This window comes from Girardinichthys multiradiatus, chromosome 4 (genome assembly GCF_021462225.1).
Source record: "Girardinichthys multiradiatus isolate DD_20200921_A chromosome 4, DD_fGirMul_XY1, whole genome shotgun sequence".
Lineage (NCBI taxonomy): Eukaryota > Metazoa > Chordata > Actinopteri > Cyprinodontiformes > Goodeidae > Girardinichthys > Girardinichthys multiradiatus.
In genome coordinates, this window is record NC_061797.1 from 25,249,114 (window position 1) to 25,276,509 (window position 27,396).

A 27,396-nucleotide genomic window follows, 5' to 3' on the forward strand; every position below is an offset into this window, starting at 1 on the left:
GATGACATGGCTCCTTAAGTCATCGCTGATTGTGGAAAATGTTCACTGGACCTAAAGCAATGGGTTGTGTTCCTCTCAACTCCTCCTCCAGACTTTTACTTGAATTTTGTTCTATTTTTAAGAATTTTATTCTTTTTTTTTATCATTCTTTTATACTTCTATGCTCAGCACTCCGGTCAGTGCTTGCTGTTTTAAAGTGATATAGAAATAAAATAAGCTTGCTTCCCTCCTGCCATTGGGACTTTGATTTCCAAATGAAATGCAAAAATTACTTGGATCTGAAAAGAAGATTTTTGATCAATGAGCAATAGTTCAGTCCTTGTTTTACTTAGCTCAGGTAAGATGCATCTGACGTCTCTGGTTCAGGAGCAGCTAAATCACAAGGAATGCTGCACTGGTAGTCCATGTCCTGGATATATCTGTGTGCGGTGGCTCTTAAAGCTTGGACTCTAGCTAAAGTCCAAATCTTGTGAATCTCCCACAAACTCTTGAATGAGATTTGCTGCACACTCATCTTGGGGATGTGGCTATCCTTGTTACATGTGCACCTTTTTCTGAAACTTTATTCCTTCCACTCAATTTTCTCCTAATATGCTTGGATACAGCACTGACCAGTCAGCCTCATTAGCAATACAATTTTAGGCATCAACCTGCTGCAGTCTTCCCATGGTTGTATAAGTTATAAAATGACTATAGCATAACATGTATTTAAACCCATTTTTGTTGTGTAATATTCTAATTCCTGGAAAACAAAAATTTGTGTTTGTTCCTTATGAGTTATTCTTACTGTGTGTTACTGGCTGTTTGAAAGAAACTGCAACTTGCATCCATAAAATGGTTAGAATATTAGTGAATTAGATTTTCTCACTTAGATTAATAAAGTTCTAAATGCCCAAGATAAAAATGTGCTGAAATGCACGTTGCACATGTAGCCAGGTGGGTTTTGAGTCCCAGTTGGCTGTACTTATGTACCTGTGATTTGATATGTCCCTAAAATAGTTTGTACTCTGGCTGATGGAACGAATGTGTCTGTGCTTTTCAAGCTGCTGACGGCAGATATATTTTGAATGACCCGTGCTGAAGGACAGCACGGGTTGCTGGAGCTTTTTTTAAATTTGATTGTAGGTGCAGCACATTATTCGTAAACACTGTACCTGATACAAGCTGAAATGTACTGCAGAACATTATAGAGAAACTTAGCATAGGATAGGGAGGTTTTCTGTTGGGTAAAGCCAGTGATGGACTATGCATCACAAAAGAAGAATTCTATGATTCTTCAACCACTAATGACATAGTTTTTTTATCACCTTATTTACAGATCAGTGTTACATTTATCTGCTGCATTACTGACAAAAGGCTGTTTATACTCACTGCCCCAGCTGACTTGTAGCAGCACAGTCATAGCTTTGTCATCACTCACTGCTACAGCAAAATACACCAATAAAAACTTGGACAATTAAAAGTGAGTATTTTACTGTAAATAACATAACTGAATTATTTTCTAACTTGTTTATAAAACCCAGTTAAAGAGGAATGGAATGTTTGTTTTACAAGTCGTTTATTTTTAGGGTTATAGATGGACACCATCATTGGCTCCTTACAAATCTGTTTTTGCTTTTTTTGTCACAGTTGTAATGGATCAGTACATAGAGTTGACTAACGGACAAATATAACCTGAGTTAACAGAAAACAGTGTTCAGATTATGATTTAATTCATTTTAGGGAAAAACAGCTCCGAATTAACCTATCCCGTGTGAAAGTGAAATTGCTCATTACTCATTTAAGTCATGAATTAACCGTGAATAACTTTTTTTTTTTGTCCAATTTCACAAGCCACAACCTGGTTTGATCACTGCAAGGCCTGTAGAACAAGGAAATCACTTAAGCAGAACCTCTCTGACAACATGAAGTAGGCCAAAATATCTCAAAAAGCAAAGCATCCAGTTCCAGTCTAAAGAAATTCAGGAACAGATAAAAACCAAATTAACTAACATCTGTAACCAAAGGGTTACAAAGCAGTTTCTAACGCTTTGGGACTCCAGTAAACCACAGTCAGAGCCCCTATCCACAAATGGAAAAAAAAAAACTCGAACAGCAGTGAACCTTATGTGGCCATCTGTAATGAATAGCTTCATTACGTATGCTGGAACACTTAAAATGCTGTTTTGAATATTGTTGAAAGAACAAATTACACTGTGAAAGAGATTGGAGTATTTTATTCTTAGTTTGTGGCTATTTTAGGCAGCTTCTTCTCAGCTGGTACTGATGATGACCTGTCCTGGTAAACAAACATAACAAATGGAAAAAATACCAGTATTGTGACCAGTCTTTGGAATTAATTGTTTTCCAGTGTATTGTTAAACAAATGACTTACCTCTGTCTCTTCCTCTGTAGGGTGTTTGGGCTAAAAGATTCCCCGGGGGCCTGAGCACCTTTTAAAGGTTCCGGAAGAGACCATTATAAATTTAAGGAGGAGGAGTAAACTGTGCGCATGTTAGTCTTTAGTGTTAATGACTTAATCCTAGGTAGAGACTTGTTTTAGAGATGTTTAGTAATAATGTTTGTTAAATAAAGTGATGTTTTAGCTATGTTGTATGTATGTTAGTGTATATGTTTGTTTCGCCTGTCATGGTAGGTCTATTAATGGGAGGAGCTATAAAAGGCTGCCGATTAACAAACTGACGGGGGCTGTAGCTGTGACCATGTGTGACTTGTGTAACAGGGTCTTGTACCTGTATGTCTTCAGTGTTGGTGAATAAACACCCAGAGGGCCTGCACCTTTTCTCTGCCTCAAGCCTCCTGCCTTAATCAGTCGCCAAGGGCCATTCTAACACCATCCTAACAAAATTACCCCAAGAACACACTGACAACTCATTCAGGAATCAGAATCAGCTTTATTACCAAGTTCGTACATACAAACAAGGAATTTGACTACAGTACACTTTGCTCTTTGGTTTTGTTTTTGCATTACAGAATATACATATTTACAATGTACAATATACACATACAGGGGTTGGACAATGAAACTGAAACACCTGTCATTTTAGTGTGGGAGGTTTCATGGCTAAATTGAACCAGCCTGGTAGCCCGTCTTCATTGATTGCACATTGCACCAGTAAGAGCAGAGTGTGAAGGTTCAATTAGCGGGGTAAGAGCACAGTTTTACTCAAAATATTGAAATGCACACAACATTATGGGTGACATACCAGAGTTCAAAAGAGGACAAATTGTTGGTGCACGTCTTGCTGGCGCATCAGTGACCAAGACAGCAAGTCTTTGTGATGTATCAAGAGCCACGGTATCCATGGTAATGTCAGCATACCACCAAGAAGGACGAACCACATCCAACAGGATTAACTGTGGACGCAAGAGGAAGCTGTCTGAAAGGGATGTTCGGGTGCTAACCCGGATCGTATCCAAAAAACATAAAACCACGGCTTCCCAAATCACGGCAGAATTAAATGTGCACCTCAACTCTCCTCTTTCCACCAGAACTGTCTGTCGGGAGCTCCACAGGGTCAATATACACGGCCGGGCTGCTATAGCCAAACCTTTGGTCACTCATGCCAATGCCAAACATCAGTTTCAATGGTGCAAGGAGCGCAAATCTTGGGCTGTGGACAATGTGAAACATGTATTGTTCTCTGATGAGTCCACCTTTACTGTTTTCCCCACATCCGAGAGAGTTACGATGTGGAGAAGACCCAAAGAAGCGTACCACCCAGACTGTTGCATGCCCAGAGTGAAGCATGGGGGTGGATCAGTGATGGTTTGGGCTGCCATATCATGGCATTCCCTTGGCCCAATACTTGTGCTAGATGGGCCAGGGACTACTGAACCATTCTTGAGGACCATGTGCATCCAATGGTTCAAACATTGTATCCTGAAGGCGGTGCCGTGTATCAGGATGACAATGCACCAATACACACAGCAAGACTGGTGAAAGATTGGTTTGATGAACATGAAAGTGAAGTTGAACATCTCCCATGGCCTGCACAGTCACCAGATCTAAATATTATTGAGCCACTTTGGGGTGTTTTGGAGGAGCGAGTCAGGAAACGTTTTCCTCCACCAGTATCACGTAGTGACCTGGCCACTATCCTGCAAGAAGAATGGCTTAAAATCCCTCTGACCACTGTGCAGGACTCGTATATGTCATTCTCAAGACGAATTGACACTGTATTGGCCACAAAAGGAGGCCCTAGACCATACTAATAAATTATTGTGGTCTAAAACCAGGTGTTTCAGTTTCATTGTCCAACCCCTGTATATAATAGAAAGGTGCATTTGCAACATCTGTATGCTGTTGTTTTGTACTCTATTGAATGTTCAACAGAGAAACAGCCTGGGGGAAGAAACTGTCTCAGTGGCGGCTGGTTTTAGTAAACAGTGCTCTGTAGTGGCGGCCTGAAGGTAAAGCTCTGAACAGTTTATGTGCAGGGTGTGTGGGGTCTGCAGAGATTTTAGCAGCTCTTTTCCTGACCCTAGACCTGTATAAGTTCTGGATGGAGGGAAGGTCAGCTCTGATTATTCTCTCTGCATTCCTGATTATTCATTTCAGTCTGGACCTGTCCTGTTTTGTGGATGAGCCAAACCACACTGAGATGGATGAAGACAGGACAGACTGAATGATGGCAGTGTAGAAGATGACCAACAGCTGCTGTGGAAGGTTGAACTTCTTGGGTTGCCTCAGGAAGTACAGTCTCTGCTGGGCCTTCTTTCGAACAGTGTCTATGTGAGAAGACCATCTCAGGTCCTCAGAGACGTTGGTTCCTAAGAACCTGAAGAGAACATTCAAAGCATGATTTAACAATAAGAAATATACTAGACAAAAACATCCACAGGACAGTTTCCCAGCTAAAACAACAGCTGACCATAAAGAACGCTGGTCATACCGTGGAAAAACAAAAATCTCTATAATCCCCACGGCTTCTGTGAAAATATTTTGTGGACTGCTAAGATAAAACGTTTAACCTTTTCGAAGGTGTGTTTCATACATCTGACAAAACTAACACATTGTTACGCGAAACATTATATCGACACAAACACGGTTGTGGTAGTGTGATGGTCTGTGGCTGCTTTGTTGCTTTAGGACCGGGAGGAATTTCTATAATTTGTGTGGCTGGACAAGAATCCAAACCACACCAAAACAAATCCACCTCTGAATGGCTAAAAAATACAGTAAGGATTCTGGGCTGGCCTAAACTAGATCCAACTGAGATGCCATGGCATGACCTCAACCAGGCAATACATTCTCAAAAACCTTCCAATGTGGCTGAATTGGCACAATTCTGCAAATTAGAGTGGACCAAAATTCCTCTACAATGATGTAAAAGACCAGTTATGCTTAAAGCTTAAAATTAGTTGTTATGCCGAGGTTGGCATTATTAGATTTAAGGGATTATGACTTTTTTGTGCCATATTTTCCCTTAAAGATGATTTGTAATTTTATTCTGTGTTTTGTATTTCCTCAGATTATGTTTGTCTGATATTTGATTTGAAACACTGAAGTGATGCAAAAAAAGGGGTCAAAATGTATCACCAGTGTGGATATGTACAGTATATGGTAATTTATAAATCTCTGTGCCAGTTTTCAGATGTTTGATTAAGAGATACGCTTTAGTTGGGAAAGGTCACCGCAGGTCAGTATCATTAGAGGTGAAATTGTTTTTTTCAAAATTTTCAGTTACTTCTAGGATCAATTTCCAGTTTACAGGTACTACACAGACCCCACAAAAGAAAATCCTAGGCTTTCTTATTAGCTAAATAAATCAATGAAATTAACGTGTAAATGCTTTTTTTTTTTGTACTTTTCCTTGAACCATAGTCTTGAAATTCAGTGTATTTAAATTGTGTTTGCTGGGAGGCTGGGAAAGATTTGCTTTTCAGCCTAGAACTAAAGCAATTATTGTAATCTTTAAATTATGTCATATTTAAATAATGTAGGATAGGAGTGTGCTGTTATGATTAAAAACTTGAATTGAATCCAAATTTAATTCATACAATATTAAAACTGCGTTGAGCAGTTTAATACTTATACTTCCCATTAATTTTTGGATAATATTGGGTTTCTATTTTAAATAGTTACACCTATTTACTTGTCAGAAAGAAACCTGCATTTTATGTACTATAAGAAAAGGTGGTAATGGTAACATTTATTAATCTGTAAATGAGTTGAAGTGTGTTTGCACACAAACTGTGTGCCTATGTTCGTATCCCAGTTTCCAACCAGAGGGAGGTGCTCTGCTTAGCTTTTATGCTGAGACGGTTCTTTCTGAGGCAAAGAAGAAAAAGGTGGCCATAGTTTTTTGTCAACCGTCATAAAAAAACAGAAGAAGAACTTCCTGCAGATCCCGGAAAGGTTAGCGTTAGCGCAGAGCTAGGTTAGCATTAACATTGTTTTTGTTATCTACCCTGCTCTCTTACTGCGGCAATGGATGAAGACTGAATCGACACTTCTGTTCAACGTCTTGGTATGTGAACAGAACGGTTTCTATTGAGAAAGAAGAGACGGTTGTCTCTTTCACTCATGTTTTCATATTTCATATTTGTTATTGATCTAAACAAGCCAACCGCTAGTTTACGCTAGCTGCTGTTAGCCAAGATAGTGTTCAGATTTTTTGTTTTTTACCGCCTAAACATTGTTAAACCTTATAGTTAATTTTAAATCATTTTATTTAGTTTTCATATTATATACTCTAAACGGTATCTCGTTAAAGGTGACTTCGAGAATTTAAATTTTAGCGAACGTATGTAATTAGTTCATTATTCATATCGCTTCTCGTAGAGCCGGAATGGTAATTATACTGTAAATGTATGAATCTCCAGAACAGAAGAATCTTTTTACAGCGGCTGATCTGACGGAGGGGCATCAGCCATGTATGCCTCAGGGAAGTACAGCTCTCGGGGCCCTGCCCTAATCCCGCGAATGAAAACCAAACATCGCATCTACTACATCGCCCTCTTCTCCGTTGTACTGCTCGGATTGATTGCCACCGGGATGTTCCAGTTTTGGCCTCACTCTATCGAGTCTTCAGCTGAATGGACACTTGAAAAGGGGAGCGTACACGACGCCCCTCTTATCCGACTGCCTGTATCCAGCCTCTTACCTGAGAGGGGGGACCTAAGCTGTCGAATGCACACATGTTTTGATGTATACAGATGTGGCTACAACCCCAAGAACAAAATCAAGGTAGGTTAAACTGTCAGATCATTTAGATTCAGTATGTATTTTGTGTTCAGTTTTGATTCAGAGTTGAATTTGAAACTTTCTGTAGGTCTACATCTATCCTCTTCAGAGGTTTGTGGACGAATTTGGAGTTCCCATCAGCAGCACTGGACTGTCACGAGAATACAACGACCTGCTCAGTGCCATCTCAGACAGTGACTTTTACACCGATGATGTTACCAGAGCCTGTCTATTCATTCCATCTATTGATGTTCTCAATCAGAACTCCATTCGTATTAGAGAGACTGCCCAGGCCCTGGCTCTGCTACCCAGGTAAATAATCGCAGCAGACTCGACCTAACTGGTTTTAGGGGTCCCATTATTTTGTGCTCATGCTGTGTTTTTTGGACAGAAAAAAATGTTCTTTCAAAGATTGCCATGAAGAAACTATCAGAATATTTTTCCATTGTGTTTATTGCTTTTTTTCTGAGTCTTGTAGTATCTAAAAATTGTGACATTTATTATTGTTTTTTTACATTTCTATGTAAAGTTGTTTGCAAGTAGATTGCTACCTGTGTCTGTGTATGCATTTTGAGAGTAAGTCAATACAAACTCTATAATTTGAAAGTCATTAAAGATTTAAAGGGGGGAAAAGGGCCAAATTAAAATGTAGCTATCATTACAATGACTCTGCGACTCTCTGTGAGCTTTAGCATCTTGGTGACTAAAATATCCATCAGTTGCAGAAATCTCCTGCAATGCGTTCTTCCAAGTGGAAAAATATTTCATTGTCATTGTGTTTCCTGTTCTGTCAGGAATCCAACTGGCAAAAACACGGGTATCAGTTTGCATCAGCAACTATATTGATGATACTTGAATGCCAGAACCAACTTTTGGCTTCCTCGTAATGCTGTGACTGATTGGTGTACAATATGCAGACTGGGAAAATCTATTGAAGTACCTTTTTATAATGTTCAGATTGAATTAAAACTTCCTTAAAATGTTAAACAGTTCTCAGAATGAGTTATAATGATGCAATCATTTAAAGCCACACATCACAGTGTTTGCAGCTATTTTAATAACATGTTTTATCTAGCTTAAGCAATTATTTTCTCCCTGCACTAAACTTATTTATTTTTCGGTAGATGGGACAAAGGGATGAATCATTTGCTTTTCAACATGTTGCCTGGAGGTCCCCCTGACTACAACACTGCTCTGGATGTGCCCAGGGACAGGTAGCTAAGTATATGGGTGTTCCAGTCAATATTTCATGAAAAACCTGCCAGAATATATCCTGCGGATAAAAATAATTGTTTTGGATGGAAGCTGTCAGTGTTATGAACATTCAGACTTTAGATACTACTGCATTTAGCCTGGGGAAATTTTAAGTTTATCCAGCTGGAATCCATTTGGTATATAGCCTCATCTGAACCACAGGTCTGTGGTAAACTGTTTCCCCCTATTATTCGCCTGTGAGTATAGAATGTCCTTATCAACTGTGGCAAAACATCTGTAACATCAGGATAAGGTCATTAAGCCTTACTTAATTTTTAAATGCTCATTTCCTTCAGCAAAGTGGCCACACTATGCAAATATTTTGATATTAAAAAAGGAAGTTGAACACTTTTTTTAATGCTGTTTGAGTTTCTGCTGGAGAACCTCATTGTTTGGAAGCTGATTTACTGTCCTACTTTGTTGTGTTAGAGCCCTTTTGGCAGGAGGCGGTTTCTCCACATGGACCTACAGACAAGGTTATGATGTCAGCATCCCGGTCTACAGTCCTCTTTCTGCAGATGTTGTGCTTCCTGAACGACAGCCTGGGTGAGCAGATGTCAAACATTAACTTTTACGATCTCCAGTGTGAAATCATTCCTAAATAACCTCTCTATCAGCAGTGTTTGTGGTTGGCCAATGTAAAAAAGTTACATAAAGTTACAAGTTTCACATTGCTTTAAGCCAGATTTGATTAAGATAATTATTCATTGTAATCAGCTGACTAAATAACTGCCTAATGTCAACATCACTTTAATTTCTTGTCTCTTTTTGTCCAGGCCAAGGCACTACTTCATTCTATCCTCTCAAACAGCAATTCATAGAGAGTATCGTGCTGAACTAGAGCGTTTGAAGGAAGAAAATGGAGAAGCCCTGCTCCTGCTAGACAAGTGCAGCAACCTTTCCCAAGGAGCTGCCTCTGCACGGAAGCGGTGTTACAAAGGGCAGGTGTATGACTACCCACAGATACTGCAGGTGAGAAACTCAATCCTGTTTGTACTCCCCTGAACACTTTGTTTAATCTTTAGCAAATTTATTATTTTGTATTTTATTGGTATCATGAGTGGATTGGCGGCTTTATTCTGAAATGTTTGATCAGTTCACTAGTTTGCATTTGAGAACTCTAACAATGGACCTTTTTGAGGTGTAAACATTAGCTTCACCTCGGCTGGAATGATTTGTGTTAGCATTTTACATTAATTCTGCAAATTGATACTTCATATTTCCAGGTATGATTGTAAAAATAAAAAATACAGACACTTTTAGTTTTGGTTATTAACATGAATAATATGTCTTTTTGTCAGGTTGTTAAAAAAAAAAACCCTACATATGCATAAAAATAAATGAATTCAGTACACCCTAGAATTCAATGGGGGTGTTTTTCTTTTCATTTTTTCCATGATTGTATTTATTAAACAATTTCTCAATAAATTATTAGATTATTTTAGAATATACTTTTTAACTAAAACACTTCCATGCTGCACCCGCAGGTCTATAGAAACATGTAAAGTGGCAGGGTTGGCTCAGCTGAAGTGAACTTTCTGGTTCGGACTCTAAAGCTGCCTGACATTCTCAAAACGAGCAATTATTTTCCTTTTAGTGATATCAGTTTATCTAATTCATCTATCTCCTTAGATCTCATTGGACTTTGGAAGACTCATGGTTAAAATATATTTCAGCTTCTTGGTAATTGTCCAGACATAAACACCTTGTCTTTTACATGGTTTGATCCTGAATTGTCTCCACAGGAGTCATCTTTCTGTGTGGTTTTGCGAGGGGCACGCCTGGGTCAAGCTGCTCTCAGTGATGTTCTTCAGGCTGGCTGTGTCCCTGTCATCCTGGCTGACTCCTACATTCTTCCATTCTCTGAAGTGCTTGACTGGAAAAGGTCCGCCTTAGTCTTAATGTTTTTTTGGGGGGTGGGGAGGGGGGCACGCAAATGTGTTTACATTTTATGAATTTTATTTCTTTTTTCTTTTGCTGTGCAGGGCCTCTGTGGTTATTCCAGAAGAGAAATTGTCAGAGATGTACACCATCCTGAAGAGCATTCCTCATAGACAAGTTGAGGAGATGCAGAGACAGGTAAAAGCCGTTTCACACAGAAAGGAAAACACCCCTTAGCCAACTTGCGTGAAGCTCCTAGGGATTAGAAATGTAATTGTCCAAGTGGATATTGGTGCTCTCACTACATTGGGAAGTAATGTCCAAGAGGTGTCTGCATCTTAAAAAGTTTACCCCCTTTGCCAGTTCTACTTGTAGAAGCCAAAACAAATTTGACAAGATGCCCAAAAGACAGGAATTTGGATTCAAACTTCACTTTCTATAAGTTTGAATTTCCTCTCTTACTCAGTGTAGATTTTAAAAGGCTTGTAGAAGAATTAACTGTTTATTTTAGCTCGAGTGAAATACGGGGAGTAAGGCTCGCTCTCTTTTCATTTGATATCTGCCTTGAGCCACAATAAACAGAGGTGAGAGCAGTGCACCACTTCCGCGGCTCCCCATTCTCTTCTATCAACTCTTATCCATTTACCAATTATACGGGCCAAACAGACGTTTTAGGCCAAGCCTTGGATTACACCATAACAGCTCAAACACATGGTTGGAGAGTTTCCTGGGGGTAAACGGTTGTGGACAGCTCACATCTATTGAGGCAGCATATATCTCATTGTTTTCTATATCAGCTGCTGAACAGTATTGAATACGTCTTTGTTTCAAAGATTAATTTGTTACAAACTGATTTTTAGCCAAAACACGAATCAATAAAACAAGCACTAAATACAGCAGTGTGTTGTGACATTATAAAACAACGCTTTAAGGCAGGTTTATCCTAATATTATCTTAACTGATCAAAACCAATAAATTTGTGCATACTCTTGGAAACCCATTGACAGCCTTTTTTAAAACATGACAAAGCCAGTGTTGACTGTAATGCAACTGTAGAGCAAACCAAAAAATTGAAGTGAGGGTTGGTAAAATGATTTTGAATATAGTGGATCTAATGTATTTCTTTATTTCTGCCAGCAGAGGGCTAAGTAGCCCATGTTTTTGTTGTATTTCTGTGTTTGAAGTAAAACTTTAGATCAAAAAGGAATGAGCTAAACTGTTACATAACAGGATACCACTCTTTTTTTTTTTTTTAAGGTCTTGTTAATTTTATCATTGTTATATTTTTCCTTTTCAGAAGTCGACAGGCAGCAGAATAACAATAGCAAAGAAGAATAAAGATGAACAAAAGTAATTGGAAAGAATTCAGGGTCTTGGTGGTTTGGTCGTCAAACGTAACTTAATTAATTAATTAAAGCGTCACTCGGTAAAAAAGAACAATTCATAATTTTCTGTTGATTTGTATTAGTCAGATGCCTTCCATTTCAGTGATCAAACAGGGATATAATTTGTTTTTATAAATACATTTTATTTGAATTGAAAGACCACAATTTTCTTTTACCTTTTATTCCGACCTAAAAGATGCATTATAAATTTAGAGGTGATGTAACCCATTTAGATCATTTAATTGAAGGGCAAAAATGTCCATTATGAACTGTGCTTGTGTACCATTCTTCCCACTCTGCTTATTGGCAAACACAGACAAATATAGACACCATCAGAACCTACACCTCAAGTTACATACGAGATCTGAAGTGAGGCAAACACTATCCCATGGTGCACCTCTTCCTGTTGGGAATTCAGCAATTACTGAAACCAAGGGCTCTTTAGCTCTGGGAGTCTATTATAACAACCGCTCCTTTAACAGCAGTGTTTAACTGTGGTCCTCTGAGGCTGAAGTGTTGTTAGTTTTAGCCAATTTAATGTGGGTTGATTTTCATTTGATGATTTACCGTGTAGATGTGAGTGTGCAGAGGAATGTTTTAAGAATGCAGTTGATTATGTAATATTTATTTAATATTTAAAGCTAGAAAATATGCATATCAATGTTAATCACCCTTGTATGTAGTCTGGTTACCTTATTGGCAACATTTTATCTGTATGTCACTGTATGATGGCAGCATGGTTATAACTAATGAACAAAGGTGTGTGTGTGTGTGTGTGTGTGTGTGTGTGTGTGTGTGTGTGTGTGTGTGTGTGTGTGTGTGTGTGTGTGTGTGGGGACATTTTAATCACAGTTAAAAGTTAACTGCTCATATATCTCCTAATTCACAGGGGAAGCCCAGATTTGTGTTAACTGCAGATTTTGTTCTGTCGACACTTTGCCTGCTCCCATTTTTGACCAATAGGTCCAACCATTTGTCAGGCACTGGTCTACTGGTTAAAGAAAGTGATGCAGTTTCTATATATGAATATTTATTTTTCTGCATGTTTCTATAATTAAGCATCATAAGCACCAAAGGTGAGAGCATTTGGGGCTCTTTAAACATGAATAACACTAAACTGGTTTTGTTGAATTACATATTTACGCCTTTTAACAAAGCATTCAATACATCAGATAATTGGTTGACTTTTTGTATATTATTTGCTAAAAGTTACGCTTTTTTTTTTTTAGTGTGTGTAGTTGTATTACCTTTTTATATTTGTTCTTGGTGCATTATAATTGATGTATTTATTTTTTGTAGATAAACTGTTTTCCATTCAACCCTAGGCTAAAAGCAGCCGAAGGAAGATTAGGGGATGGTGTCTGTTCTTCTTTTTTTTTCTCATAAAAATTCCTGCTGGGAATGGGATGGGGTGGAGCATTGCGATGGGGGCCCCGGGTTCTGCACAGTTTTCTTTCTACCTCCTCCCGGTCGGAAAAGAAACTATCATCACCGGTTGATTTATAGGCCCCTGAGATTAGAAAGTCTTTCTAGATACACTTCAACCCCCGCTGTAAAACGAAACCCTGTTTTTGTGCTTTTGTACAACTCATTCCCTGCACAGAATTTTGTGATTTAGGTCCTGACCAAATGTTTACAAAGGGCAGCCTCATTAGCTAATAACATGAGCATGGGCTGCATTAGGAGGAAGAAATATTATTGTTCTCTAGTTGTCCTCTGTCTATGGGGATGATGAAATATTTCTCTAACCTAATCCCCTTGGTAAATTGTGATTCAAAGCTTTATTAACTCTTCTAGTTTTTTGTTCTCACCTCTGATCTGACTATTGGAGTTTCTGCAAAACAAAACTTAAACACTCATTAACCCACAGATTCAGCTCACAGATATTATTTTAGAGGCCTTCAGTCTGGCTGCAATCAAAATGTGAATCAAATTGTGAGGAATCCGGCGCCCTACGTGAGAAGATTAAGATATGGGTGAAGAGTTCACTCATCAGAAAGTTTGGTATCCAAACAGTGATCTGCTGAAAGAAAACAGACAGAATGGAGAGATTTCATAGGGCTTCAGAAGAGCAGCTGAAGACCAAGGGGGAGTGGGGGGGACACCACTGTAATGACGTTATTGTGGTGCTATCTTCTGTAGGGATTGTAGAAAGTGGGGAGATATCAGAATAAAAACAAGCGAAAGCTTCATACTCACAGCTAAATGAAATACTGGGATAGGTTTTGCCTATGAGAGAAAACATGTTTATTTAAAAAAAAAAAAAATGTCTTCCAAGGACATTGTGATCATAGCAGCCAGGAATGTTTCTTCCTCTTTTGATGATGTTTTGATAATACTGGAATTTGTTTGTTTAAAAATCAACCTCTGGTTGCTTTGTCGTCTGCTAATGAGCTCATGTGACTCCTGTGCCGTATATTTTATTTTCTTCCACTCACGTCTGGAGACCTGCGATCACCAGCAACAATTAGCTGGTCTTAATTCCTGGCCTTGTTGAGTTTTTTTTTTGTGTGCAAATCAACACTAATGGTTACATATATGTTACATATATATGCACATATATACATGTACACATATGTTTATTCTCCTTTTGCATTGTTTTTCATTTTTGTTTCTGCTAATAGATTTTAGTCTTTTTCCCTTGTTTTTTAGGCCCGTTGGTTCTGGGAGGCCTACTTCAACTCCATGAAAGCTATTGGCTTGACCACGCTCCAGATCATCAATGACCGCATTTACCCATATGCTGCACGTACTTATGAGCAGTGGAACAATCCACCTGTTGTGGTATGTACGCGTGTATATTTGTATTTAGCTTTGTTGTTTTCTAAAATTGTACTTGTGTCTTTTGTTGGCTTTAAAAGTCTTACATTCAGCCATTTTTCTTCTCAGAAGGGTTTGTTTTTATGGCAGACGTCTGAATGACACTCATCAAGATTGAAGCTTTTGCCTTACAGACACTCACAGTGCCACATGAGCTTTCCCCTCTCTCCTGTGTGCTATGAATCATAGCCTGTGTAGTAAAGTGACAGTAGAAGCTGCGTCTCTTTGTAAAGCACCACAGATGCAGCACCTCACTGTTGGGTGTACAACCAGAAAGCTCTCAGCAGCCAGTTTGTGTCAGCAGTTCTGCAATAGGGGGATGCCTCATCTGCGGTGAGAAATAAGTTCCTGTACGTCTTAGTCACTGTTTATAGAGAGTATTCTGGACGTGAAGAACGGTTTGGGTGTGTGTTTGTGTGTGTGTTGCTTTGGTTGTGGCAGCAGACATGTTGGCTGGGCGGCCATCTCTCAGGAGTTGTTAATCAGCCTGGTTTAATCTGGAGACTCCTCCAAGCTCTGTCTGTAGGTTAGAGGAGTGTGCATGTCAGCATGTTTGTGGACACATAAAGTAATTAATTAGATATTGGAAATTGCTGTAATTTAAGTGCTATATATGCATTAAGTTCTTAAATTTTAGAGGTGATCTGCGGAGGAAACTAGATGGTTTTTTTTTTTGTTTTCTTTCATTGCAGACAAGCAGGTAGCTTGTATTCAGCAGTTACACTTGACTTTTCCCATTTAACTGTTCTGTCAGAGCATACTAGCCTCCAGTCAAATCTGTAGCGTTATCCTGTGGCCACAAGGTTTTTCCAGACACAGAGGAGGTTAATTACCCTGGTGAACAGACCTTTGGCCATTCCTCCCTAAGATTGGAGATGAAGTGTTCTCTTGATGGATTCGGTGGATGGATGGTGAGAAGAACATGCATGCAGCACTATATAAATCAGGCAGACGTTTTTCCGCCTCTCCTCCTCAAGTGTTTCGGGTGGTAATTAAAAACACATTTCCCAGGACTGAGGGTGCTTTTGGAGTGTGGAGTTTTCATAATATGGGACAAGCCGCTGTTTGCAATTTTTCTCTTTTAGGTCGGGGGGAAAGATCTGCAGAAGGTATTCATGTTTAAAAACAGTTGACCATTAAATTAATTATGTGTCTGCTAGAGATCAGCTTTATTCATCTGATTGGGTGTAAACAGTGATCGGCAGATCTAATGCTTTACAGCTATGGAGTCTAAAAATGGCTCAACCAACAGAACATACCTTTCTGCACTTTTTGAGTTTATTAAAATTTAAATAAAAGGTTAGACTCATGATTTCATACATGAACAGTGATAATATTATAATTATTTCATTATATGTAATTCCAAACTATTACCTCCATCTAACAACCTGCAAGATTTGTTTTTCTCTTTTAATGTGTTACATTTCTTAGAAGAAAAAACAATCTGAATGAGTCAAAATTGTCAAACCTTAAAGAAATGTATTGGTCATGAAAAGCCTGATTAGTGCATCTCTTGTAAAAATAGCTATGTGTTATATTTCTTTTTTACGCATTATGACCATAAACATTTAATTAGCTTTGAAAACAAAATGCAAAACAGTCATTTTCTTTTGGCTCTGTTGGTTGAAGTAGAGGTGAGGCACAAATATACCATGTTCATGTTTGATCTTATTACACTTACAGCAAATCAGTTTTATAAAATGTGTTCATGCTCCTTAACTTTAACATCTCCAGGCAAACATAGATGTTTTATAAATTTAGTCATACTACATTTAATGTCATTTCTAATTTCTTTGCGTTTTGAAGGTTTCCAGGATGGAAGAAGAACCAGACAAATCAAAATCCTCTTTTCAGGCACATTTCTTTGTTATAAAACATACTGCTGTAACGTATTGAACTGGGGCTTTCTTTTCATCTAATTTATTCCGTTTGACAAATGACTTAAGTGCTCTCAGCCTGTTCTACTCTGCTTTTATGCATCTGTATATGTGCTGCTTTATTTATCCCCCCCTACACACGGTTTTTGTATGACAATGTGACAACGACCACAGGAAGGTTTCCACTTGCCAGTAAAGTGAAATTTTATTAGTGGCGGAGCGACTGATGTGTAAAAGTGAGCGATTGCGTCTGCGTTGACAGACCCGTGTTGATGTTGTGAAAAGAGCCACATAATCACTCTATGGCCAAGCGGGACCAGAGGAGAAACGGGGTTCATATGAACTTCAAGAAACCCATGGTGTTTTTTTGTTTTTTTCTTTTAGTTGTGCTAAAAGATTGTCATAAAATGGGGAAAAAGTTCTTGAGCCTTTAATGCAGGGCGTCATGTTTTCCTGAATTGCACTTTATTGATTCCAGGAAGAGAGAGTTTTATTTTTTTATGTCCCTCAAAAAACATTACCTTTTTAATATGTAAATTTATTTTTAGAGCAGTCACTAACAACAGTTTGAATTGTAGTCCAAGTAAAAAGAAACTTTTAAAGTTTATTATTATCTTTAGAAAACTCCTGTTGCGTCCATCGGCTCACTGTGTTATTTGATCTGACCTGGAGTCAGTGTGACTTTCAGGATTTACAGGCTAAATTTAAAAGGCAGCAATAAAAGAAAAGCTTTATACTGACGACTGCAAGTCACAACCTGATAAACTTTGCTCTTTTACTGTTTTCTCTTACTTCCAGCCACTTCTCATCTCTGTCTCGTGTTTTCCCTTCTTCCCGTAAGACTTTCCTTGTTAAAATGACATGGCAAGCAGTAGGTACACATAAATAACTGGCTTTACTTGTTTTCAAGCTCCCTCCTGATCTTGCTTACTGCCCAGATGTTTGCTCTGCTCTTTAACTGGAAGATTTTCCTTTTTTCTGGTGCAGTTGGGGGCAAATAATGGCAGATCTTTTTTTTTTTTACCTGTAAAAACAATAAAAAAAAAATATTTTTAGATTTTTTTTTTTTTTTTTTCTAAAATTTCTTCTAAAATAAAAACTGTTTCAAAAATTTTCTTTTACACTTCTTTTAGTCGTCACATCATCAGCTCTTGGTTATTGTGATGGGAACTTTTATCCTTACTGAAGTCACATGACTGGGTTGAACTTATGGCCAATGTTATGTTTTATTTCTATTATGCTTATGGACTTATGGACAGTCCTCACAGTAACTTCTAGTTCTCAAAGTCTGTCTCGTAAATATTTTCACACCCTCTGTCATTGATTATTAAAGAACTGCGCAGCATTTCGTGAGTCGGACTCTGATGGATTCTGCTCTCTTAATCTTGTACAATATTATTTTGATGAACCCGACTGAGTGATTTTCCCCATAACTGTGCTTGGATTATCTTATTCTTTCCACCACAGTTATACATTAGACCTTGTGGAAAACTTGATTGTTTACAATAAAAAGTCTACTGATGTGCAGCGCAGCATGCAAGGACAAAGAAAATGTACATAAGTCCGCATGGCAGCTTTCAGTTTCATTTTTGCTTGCATAAAGCTGTATAAAGCTGCTCTAATTAGTTGGTTAAATGCTGACGAGAGGAAATTTCATCGTTTGGCTCTGTTACTTTCAGCATTTGTTTAAAACCACTTTTCTTGACAACGGAGAATGCTCGCATGTCTACTACTATGAAGGCTCCTTGTTCGTGAGGGGAATTTGAATGCCTAGAGCAGCAGAGTTTGTTTTTGTGTGTTTCTTAAGGTAAAAAATAAGGTTGGCTCTAGAGCGGAGTACACACCTTATCTCAGCACTCAGTAATAGTTTCTGTGTTTGGGTCTAGGGATTTAACCTCATAATTTACCAATCTGTTGCTGTTTCCTTTGGACCAGCTTCCGTTTTTATACCTATAACATACAGTTGATACCCAAGTATTTGGCCATTGAAAAACAGTGTGTTTCTCCTGGTAGTTCAGACCTTTGAGGTCAGTAATTATCTAAATAAACTGTTTACTTTTATAGTGCAGGGCTTAATATAACATCTTTAAAAAATATAAAAATGTCATTGATTGTAGTTCTGATAAACTTTGTGGCCAGCTGACTCCTTATGACATACATGTGATTATTACTCCCATTGAAGCAAAAACATCTATGAGTGACCTCCTGCTGGTAGATGAGAGCAGATTGTAGGAAATGACTTTAAATCGTTTACCAGTGAACTGGGTACAAAATATTTGGTGGTTTCTTTTCGTATTCAGAAAAACCCGGGTATGAAAAGACAAAGACTGCAATGTAGAAAATGATGAACAGTGACCAGAACCCATTTTTTCCCCCCATGCAGTTTTATTGTTTTTGTGTGGTTTGTTTTTTTTTTTTTTTTTTTTTCAAGTTGACTGTGTTTTTTAGGTACACTGGTGCTGAACCTAAAAGGCCCATATCCATATTTCCTGTTATAAAATATGAATGCTGTTATACCCCTAGAGTTCACGGTCAAGTTGAGTACAACTATAGATCATCTGATAAGAAAATCAATCATGAAAAAGAAGTAAAACGTGTTTTATTTTTTTATTGGCAGTAAAAGCAGTAAATGAACAGAGATGGTAGCCCATGTTTTTCTTTGTTTCCTTTCTTGTGCAGAAGTGGTCCAGTGTAAACAGCCCACTTTTCCTTCCACTTATCCCTCCAAGAGCTCCGGGGTTTACGGCAGTCGTGCTGACCTATGACCGCGTTGAGAGTCTGTTCCGGGTCATCACTGAGATTTCGAAGGTGCCAAGCTTGGCTAAATTGTTGGTAGTTTGGAATAATCAGAATAAGAGTCCTCCTGAAGGTAAGTGGATCGGGTTCCTTTAAAAAAAACAAAAAAAAAAACACTTGGGTTGGGGTCTTAAAGGGTTAGTTCAGATTTTTTTGAAGTAAGGTTCTATGAAGATATGTTTGATAATCCTACAAAGATCTCTTATTACAGCGAGATTGTTAAAAGTTAAATAAGTCCTCGGAATGGTTGGTGGCCAACAGTCAGATGTTCAATGTCTTTTTTTTTTTTCTTTTTTTTTTGGTGACTTTGGCAATTTAGATAAATTCGTGTTTCTATGTGGAGCTACCTTGGCTGAGCCTGCCAGCTGTGTCTAACGGCCAGATCAGCTGTGACCCGTGGTGCGCTCCGGCTAGAACCGAGTAAACTTCGGGAAGAAGACTGTATGTTCCTGTGATTTCTAGGTATCATGGTTATTGGCTAGTCTGTCAAGATGATTTTCAATCAGCTGCTGAGGCTAATGGATAGCTCTGGCTAGCTTGTTAGCTTCCCACCACATGTGAGGATGTACGAATTTTCCCAGAAGCCCACTGTGATACGACATCTTAAAAATACAGCTATGGAAAACATATTAACAATAATATGTTAACAGAACTTCACTTTATAAAAACTGAATAATAATAAATATACTTAGCCAACTTATAAAAAATCTATTTATTCTCCTTTTGTATCGCAAAATTAGAATAAATTGAAATATGTCAGTTTTTTGTGCATTATTAAAATGTACTATCATATTTTAAAAATCTACATCGAAACATGTTTTAAATGTTCGATCTTTTTGGTGGAAATGTAACAGGTCCAGTGTAACTAAAACACCTAGTGGATGTAAAACATAGAAAAGATCTAAGAAACACCCTGATAATATCACGATCTGTCCATCCCTTTCATAAGTTTTTTTCCATATCAGAAGTTGGTTACTGTGAATCAGTTGTTTATTTCACTGCATGGTCCAATATTTCACTCCAAATAAGGGTTAAAGTATAGTTACTTTAACTCAGACAAAGACTTTATGAACCACAAATGAAATCTGTGCTGCTGTACATAAAGTGCGTCAGTAGAAAGACAACTTTGAAGTGTTCTCTTGTGACTCTGTTCGCTTTTTTTATTAGAGGCATCATCGACGCCTGGCTGCAACTTTAGAGTTAAATAGAGGCCGTTGACAGGTCACACCCATGGGGCACAAGCCAGTATGAAGGCAGTTTTCTTCACCACCCACAACAAACCGCGAATCAATGGGTTTACAAGTTCCCATTTTGTTTTTGTTTTTTTAAACATGTTTTCGCACACATTTAAATTACATTCTCTTTGTCAACTTGTCTCTACTTGTTTCTGTGCAGCTGCTGAGATGACCTTGCATGGCTGCAATCATTGCAGAACACATGAAAATCAAAGCCAAATCCTCACAACATGAAGGTTTGGTTTGTTGGGTTTTAAACACGGGTTTTTGATGCAGAAATGCTTTAAAATCACATAATATCCCACAATTCCCTCAGTCTTACCATCTCGTTCCAACCTTGGAAATGAAAGGAGGAATCATAGCAACAAGGGGAGAACGAAAGGAGAATTTCTGAGCATTTAACATTTCAGCTCTACTGACAATAGATTTTGACAGCAGACCTCAGACATGGTTAGACGGACTTGGGCTTCTCTTATTGGCTGCCAGGCTCCAGTCACTACATTAACGAGGGGACACATTCTGTGTGATCTCTCTCTGCTTCAGTCCGTGCCATGGACACTGTCCAAGATCTTTGAAATCTTGCCCAAAAAAACACATGGATAAAAACGCTGCTGATCCGCCCCATGAGGGATTGAAGTGTGGTTAGATTTGCACATGCTTGAGGTTTGTGTAACAATATGAGTCGGTGAAAAACGTTGAACTCTCAAATCACTTCTTTCCACTGCCGGTGATAAATTTATAAACCCTGCTCCTGACGCTAATATTTACACGTTTCCAGTTTTGTAAAGTGCATAAAAGCACCTGTTAACTGTTTTATCGCAGTGTAATGTTTTTTTCAAATGACTTGTTTTGTTAAAAAATGACGAGAAGGCCGAAAAATAAACATCATATTCAAGGTGCTTTGAGCTATAACGACACACTTTTCCATTTTTTGTATATTTATTTTATTATTTTAGAGTCTCTCTGGCCAAAGGTTGGTGTCCCTCTAAAAGTGGTGCGAACCAAGGAGAACAAGCTAAGCAACCGTTTCTTCCCCTACGACGAGATTGAAACGGAAGCTGTGCTGGCGATTGATGATGACATCATCATGCTAACATCTGATGAATTGCAGTTTGGCTATGAGGTAAGAAATGTACACTTTTTTATTATTTTTTTTTAAGCTTTCATATGTTCTCATCATAATTTTCCTGACGGCAGGAATTTTACAGGAATTCTCTTCAAGTTGATCCCAGACAAACAGGTCACTCTGAGATATTACAGTCTCCTTCTCCTCTATGTGGAGATTTGACGGGCTGCTAAATGTGTTTGATGTAGAGGGAAGGATGACGGGTCTGCAGCTGATGCTTTCCATATCCACATACCTGCTCGGCTCCACTCTCCACTGCATCTTCACCTGAACGCATTTAGATCTTATTTGATAAAATTGTGCGCAGTTTTAGGGCAATTACATGAAATTGTTGGCAAAATTGGTGACAAGGCAGCCCTGCTTTTAGTAACAGGATCAGACTTTCTGCTGCTGTTGAGATATTTAGTCAGTCATAAGGCTTTTCTCTGCTCAAGCATATATTCTTTTAAGCTTTCCATCACTGGCTTTCAGTTGTGATTTTTGGCTCCGAGATGAAAAAAGCAGACACTGACATATGGTAGATTGAGGCTAAACTGTTCACTCTGAGCTTTTAAACTCTTTTAGAGTCTGGATCATTCATCTGTTAACTGAAGTGCTTAACTTGAGCTGAAATTGTCAGACAATCTGTCTGCTATCCCGCTATTTCCTCCAGGTGTGGAGGGAGTTCCCCGACAGGCTGGTGGGCTACCCAGGCCGGCTGCACCTCTGGGACCACGAGATGGGGAAGTGGAAGTATGAGTCTGAGTGGACCAACGAGGTTTCCATGGTTCTGACCGGAGCTGCCTTTTACCACAAGGTAAATGGTTAAAACTAGAAACTATCAGCTGTTTCAGCTTTAAGGGAAAACCCATAAGCTTGACTTGTGTATTTTCCTAGAGAGTCCGTGGCTTAGCAGCGTTTGATTGATTTATGAGCTGTGATTTCTGCAATGTGAATGGCTTTCTTTATGAAACGCAGAATGTTGCAGAATCTAGAAAAACTTCGATATAATCTAGCAGAAAACTCACATTTAAGTATTTTAAACTTCAGAATGACATTCACGAGAAAGGCAGTTTCATAGCCTGTACTGTATTTTGGCTGCTGCGGCTCCCTGGGATATTAGTTCTCCTCCACACAGACAGCCATGGCAAGTTAGCCAGAAGGTAAGCCTTATCCATCACAAAATCTTGACACTTAACAAGAAGCCCTAAATTTACTGCAAAACGATATCTAAAACTATTCATCTGACATTTTGTATGCAGAAGATGGGAAGGAATGAAGGAAAACATATTCTGTTCGGTAAAATGAAGAAACTGAAAGGAGGCAACCTTATGATAGCCTCTTACTTTAGCGGACTCCTTCAAATGGAAACATCTTCAGGAACAAAACATAAATGTATGGAAAAACAAATTCTAGCTTATTGTGCAGAATGATTGTCCTCTTTGAAAAGAATAAGCGGCTACGCCTGCTGTAGGTGAAGAGGTGTTATAATATGACCCCAACCCGTGGTGGAGCAGCATCTGAAATCTGGTCCACCAAAGTTACAGCGGAAAGATATTGTTTGTTTTCAACAACTCAGCTGATGACGAGTGCTGCGTCCCAAATATCATCCTGTGAACCAGTCGAACACAAACTACCTATGTAGGTCGAGGAATATGTCTGACATATAATGTTTGCTTACCGTTTGTGTGTAAGGCACTTTTATTAAACGAAGGTAAGAGCTAAACTTGTTTAGTTTTGTTTATTTGGAATTGAAAGCTGGTTTTTTTTTTCATTGTTCTTTTTAAAACCTGAAAATTCAGTTAAATTTACACTTTTTTCAGAAATTGTGATATTTTTCTCATATATTGTTGAATATATGAATTGAATATTGTTTATTCACCCACCAACTGAATAGACACTTTAGATGAGAACATGTGCCTGTAATTAATAAAATAGAAACCTCGTCAAAGGGCAATCCAAATTTCATTTAGGGAATTTATTTTTAATGCAGATTCTGTCCTTTATGCACTCTTAAGCTTTCTGCAGTAACCCAAGTTGTACATATGTTTGTGTTTCAGTACTTCAATTATTTGTACACATACAAAATGCCAGGAGACATCAAGAACTGGGTGGACGCTCACATGAACTGTGAAGATATTGCTATGAACTTCCTCGTGGCAAACATCACGGGCAAAGCCCCAATAAAGGTGCTTTCATCACTGTTACAGTTCTGACTTCTTTAAGCCTACAGAGGAAGGCTGAAGCCTGAAATAGCAGAGAGACATTTCTGGGTCTGATCAGCTCTCACCCTTCAACATCACTGCCTCTCCTCCCCTTTTCTTCCTTACTCAGACTCCCCCCAGGTGCAGGGGCCCTGAGCTTAAGCCAGGACCTTAACCTCCCTTATCTGCGTGTCACTCACTGGCACTCCCCCTCTGAGCATGTTTAGTTAAGCTCACCAGGGCTTACGCATACCCTTCTGTCAAATCATTGGATCCACACTTCCCTACACCTGCACACGTGGTCCCTCCTCCCACCGCATCTTCTAACAGGTTTCCCCAGAAGACGCTTTGTCATTCCAATCACCCCTCCCACCATCAGTCCTCCCTGTGCCTCTCACTTTTCTCTGCACACTCATACATTCACAAGTTCAGAGCATTGGGTACTGTGTCTGCTCAGACCAATCCAATAAAATAATAACTAGCGGGTGCAGCGCTGGTGGTGTGCGACCACATATAGCGGCTATAGTCCTCGATGCGGCCGTCCCAGGTTTGAGTCCCGGACCCGGCGACCTTTGCCGAATGTCTCACCCTCTCTCTTTGCCCCTCTTTCTTGTCTGCCTACTGTCGAATAATGAAAAATAAAGGCCCCTAGTGCTGAAAAAAATATATTTAAAAGAAAATAATAATAATTAGCTTCCGTCAGCCCAGCAGATAACTAACAAATCACCAAAGTGTGCAAATATCATTGCTTGACTCTGCTGTGTTTCTGTTTAGGTGACCCCAAGGAAAAAGTTCAAGTGCCCTGAATGTACTGCCATTGATGGACTGTCTCTAGACCAGACACACATGGTGGAGAGGTACGGTCGTTTTAGAAATGTGCAGAATCGGTTTATTATTTATTGATATTTTGTCAGTCATGCTAACAGACTGTATGTAGAAACCTCATTGGTTGTTTTTGTTTAATTTGCCAAGAAGGAATGTGTTACTGGTTGTTTTTATTATACAAACAGACTAAATCACTTTTAATTTTACTTGAATTAGCAAAACTTCACCAAAATGGGTTATTGAAATTCTGATTACAAAACACTCAGTTAAGCCCTTGTTTGTGTTACTTAAATCGATCTTTATTTGCTGCCCATTTTGTTTTTTCACTTTGGGATTCAAGAGGCAGTCACAGTTTTAAATGAAGCCAAGCAGAGGAAGCATATAAACCCAGTTATCAGTGTCTTGCTGCTGCAGGACAAAACCTACAGTGAAATAAATACAAATATATTAAAGTTAAAAGATTAATGTTAATTTTCTGAAGTTCCTCATTATAGGGTACTTGATCAAGGTTTTGATCTTTGTTTCAGAGGTAATGTATCTCTTTTATATGTAGGTCTGAGTGCATCAATAAGTTTGCATCCGTTTTTGGGACGATGCCTCTGAAGGTGGTGGAACACCGTGCAGATCCAGTGCTCTATAAAGACGACTTTCCAGAGAAACTCAAGAGCTTCCCCAACATCGGCAGCCTCTGACCAACCTGCAGCAAATATACGGACATGTCCAAGTTTCAGCACTGCAAGAGTCGTCACCAACTTCGTTTTACGTCAAGATGCCAGTCCAGACCACAGAATCTACGTTCACCGTCTCAGTTTGAGTCACTTCCAGTTTCTAGTGCGAACATTCGTTTACAGTGCAGGATAATCCTGAATGTTTACATTTGTAAACACTCAGTCAGGTTAACTAGGTCTCACTGTTACTGTTTTGGAGCTGAATGCTCCAGCTGCTCTGGATTCAGCGTCCATGTTGTATATATTTACATTTTGCAGCGGTGCTGTATGATATAATTTATAATGCTTTAACTAAAATGTTCTTTTATTCTTCCTTTCCTCATTTCATTTTCCAAAAGCAGACACAATTATTTTTAGCTGTAATGTAAGAAAAGAACAAAACGTGATAAATGACTCAGACATATCGTTGTAGGCTTTATTCACAGTGTGATGGATTATGATGACACCCAGATGTTGCACAGTAAAGGTTTCATAATGCGTTCTGTATTACACAATCCTGTTGGACCATTAGACAAACCTGGGATCATAAATCTAATATTTAGAGTAAGGGATGGTTTTTGGGGAAAAAGATTTGAGCTACTGGATTTTTTTTTTATCTACTTTTATATTGTCAAAGAAAACATTTCATTCTGTGTATATTTATGTCTGAATATAGATCTCTATAAGAAATTGTTGCTTGAATTATGTACCTAATCATTTCAGTTATTATTGATCACTTTTTATGCCCTAATCGTATGCCTTACAGTCGACCACATATTACATATTAGTTAATGAACAATTCTGAGATTATATCCATGAACGATTTGGTTTTTTAGTTGTTAGTCAGTTCATGTCCAGTATGTAGACGGTAACTCTGAGAAGGTTGCAGTCTTTAAAATGTATCTTTGCCTTCTGGTGTTTTTATTTTTCCATTTTCACAATTGTTCCTTTTCATGTGAGTTTGTATGTGATGCTGTGTATGTCTTTATAATACATTACAAGTAAAGACCGAGTTAACACATGTTTTGTGCATTTCATGGTGGTTTTACCATTTGGTCGGTTTTTCATGACCACTTTTAGTTTCCTCTGTGATGGTGCGGAGCGGGTCTCTTGGTGACATGGCCGGTACACCGTTCCCTGCAGGCCGTCACCTGCTGTTAATATACGCTGCCTAATCTGCCCCGTTCAATGTCAGCAGTTCAAAAGGGTGCGGTTCGTATTTTCGTCGGCTTCAATTAGCATAACTCTCCAAGCTGGTTGTGAGATCTCATTTCAGGGCTTGAGTCCCTTCAAAGGGACTGAAATACTGAGGGATTTTAGGATGTGATCAAGGGGGATGACAACATTTTTGGGCCTGGCAACAAGATGCAGCAAATTCATGGGTTTTTAACAGCTTTGAACGAGGTATTTGCAAAAGGCACACTTGATATTGAAATCTGTTTCTTAGAACTAAAAGTGACAAGTGATACCAGAATGGAAAAATGCCCCAAACATTATGGCACAGGAGTTCCACTAGCCTACCAGTAGGTATTTCTGCCATGCCATGCTCTGTACTTCAGCCTTGTACAATAAATACAAGATTGTGTTTTGCAAAAAAAAAAAACTTTAAGCTACAGTCTTAAAAATATAGTTTTTACTGCAGAAATAGTTAATATTGTTGAAGTATTTTATAAGAATGTACTCGATAATATTCCCAGGACTTTTCATTAGCCAGTGATAGATGATGTCCACTTTTAATGGACAGAGGATTAATTACAGATACAATATAAATCAATACTTCAAAGTTTTACCAGTTCTTGCATGTTTATTTATATTACCATTTTCTACCAGCATTATGGCTTATATATGTGGCTGGCCATGAAGGGTTGAGGAGTTTTGCTCTTTTTGGGTTTTCTTTGTGATCTTGCTGCAGCTGTAGTAGGTGGCAGGGAATTTCAGTGAAACAATACGGTACTGTATGTAGGGCTGCAAAAGTCTTGAATTTTTCTCATTTGAAAACTTTTCATGGGATTAAACAAAAACAAACCTGCAAATTAAATTCTCAGTTTGCCCTGAGCTGGAATTTTGAATAAAATGCACATATGTATGATTTTCTTTGTAACTACTCGAATAACTGAG

The 27,396-nt window shown here is 38.5% G+C and overlaps 1 protein-coding gene and 1 long non-coding RNA gene across 3 annotated transcripts; both read left to right on the plus strand.

The window, feature by feature from the left end:
* The first annotated feature begins 6,315 nt into the window (after nucleotides 1-6,315).
* ext2 (exostosin glycosyltransferase 2) lies at nucleotides 6,316-26,296 on the plus strand. 2 transcript variants are annotated; one of them, XM_047362673.1, is made up of 15 exons: nucleotides 6,316-6,473; nucleotides 6,829-7,192; nucleotides 7,278-7,501; nucleotides 8,314-8,403; nucleotides 8,873-8,989; nucleotides 9,220-9,415; nucleotides 10,189-10,328; nucleotides 10,429-10,522; nucleotides 14,362-14,493; nucleotides 19,086-19,275; nucleotides 21,394-21,560; nucleotides 22,216-22,359; nucleotides 23,603-23,731; nucleotides 24,521-24,603; nucleotides 25,125-26,296. In XM_047362673.1, the coding sequence occupies exons 2-15, from the start codon at nucleotides 6,878-6,880 to the stop codon at nucleotides 25,261-25,263; spliced, it is 2,160 nt and encodes a 719-aa protein (XP_047218629.1). In that variant the 5' UTR covers nucleotides 6,316-6,473; nucleotides 6,829-6,877; the 3' UTR covers nucleotides 25,264-26,296. The 2 variants fall into 2 exon arrangements, with proteins under 2 accessions (XP_047218629.1, XP_047218630.1); XM_047362674.1 differs by having other exon boundaries at nucleotides 6,319-6,473; nucleotides 6,850-7,192.
* LOC124866745 lies at nucleotides 22,368-23,327 on the plus strand. Its single transcript, XR_007037901.1, has 2 exons — nucleotides 22,368-22,705; nucleotides 22,805-23,327. It is a non-coding gene; the product is annotated as an uncharacterized LOC124866745 (long non-coding RNA).
* Nucleotides 26,297-27,396: the final 1,100 nt, after the last annotated feature.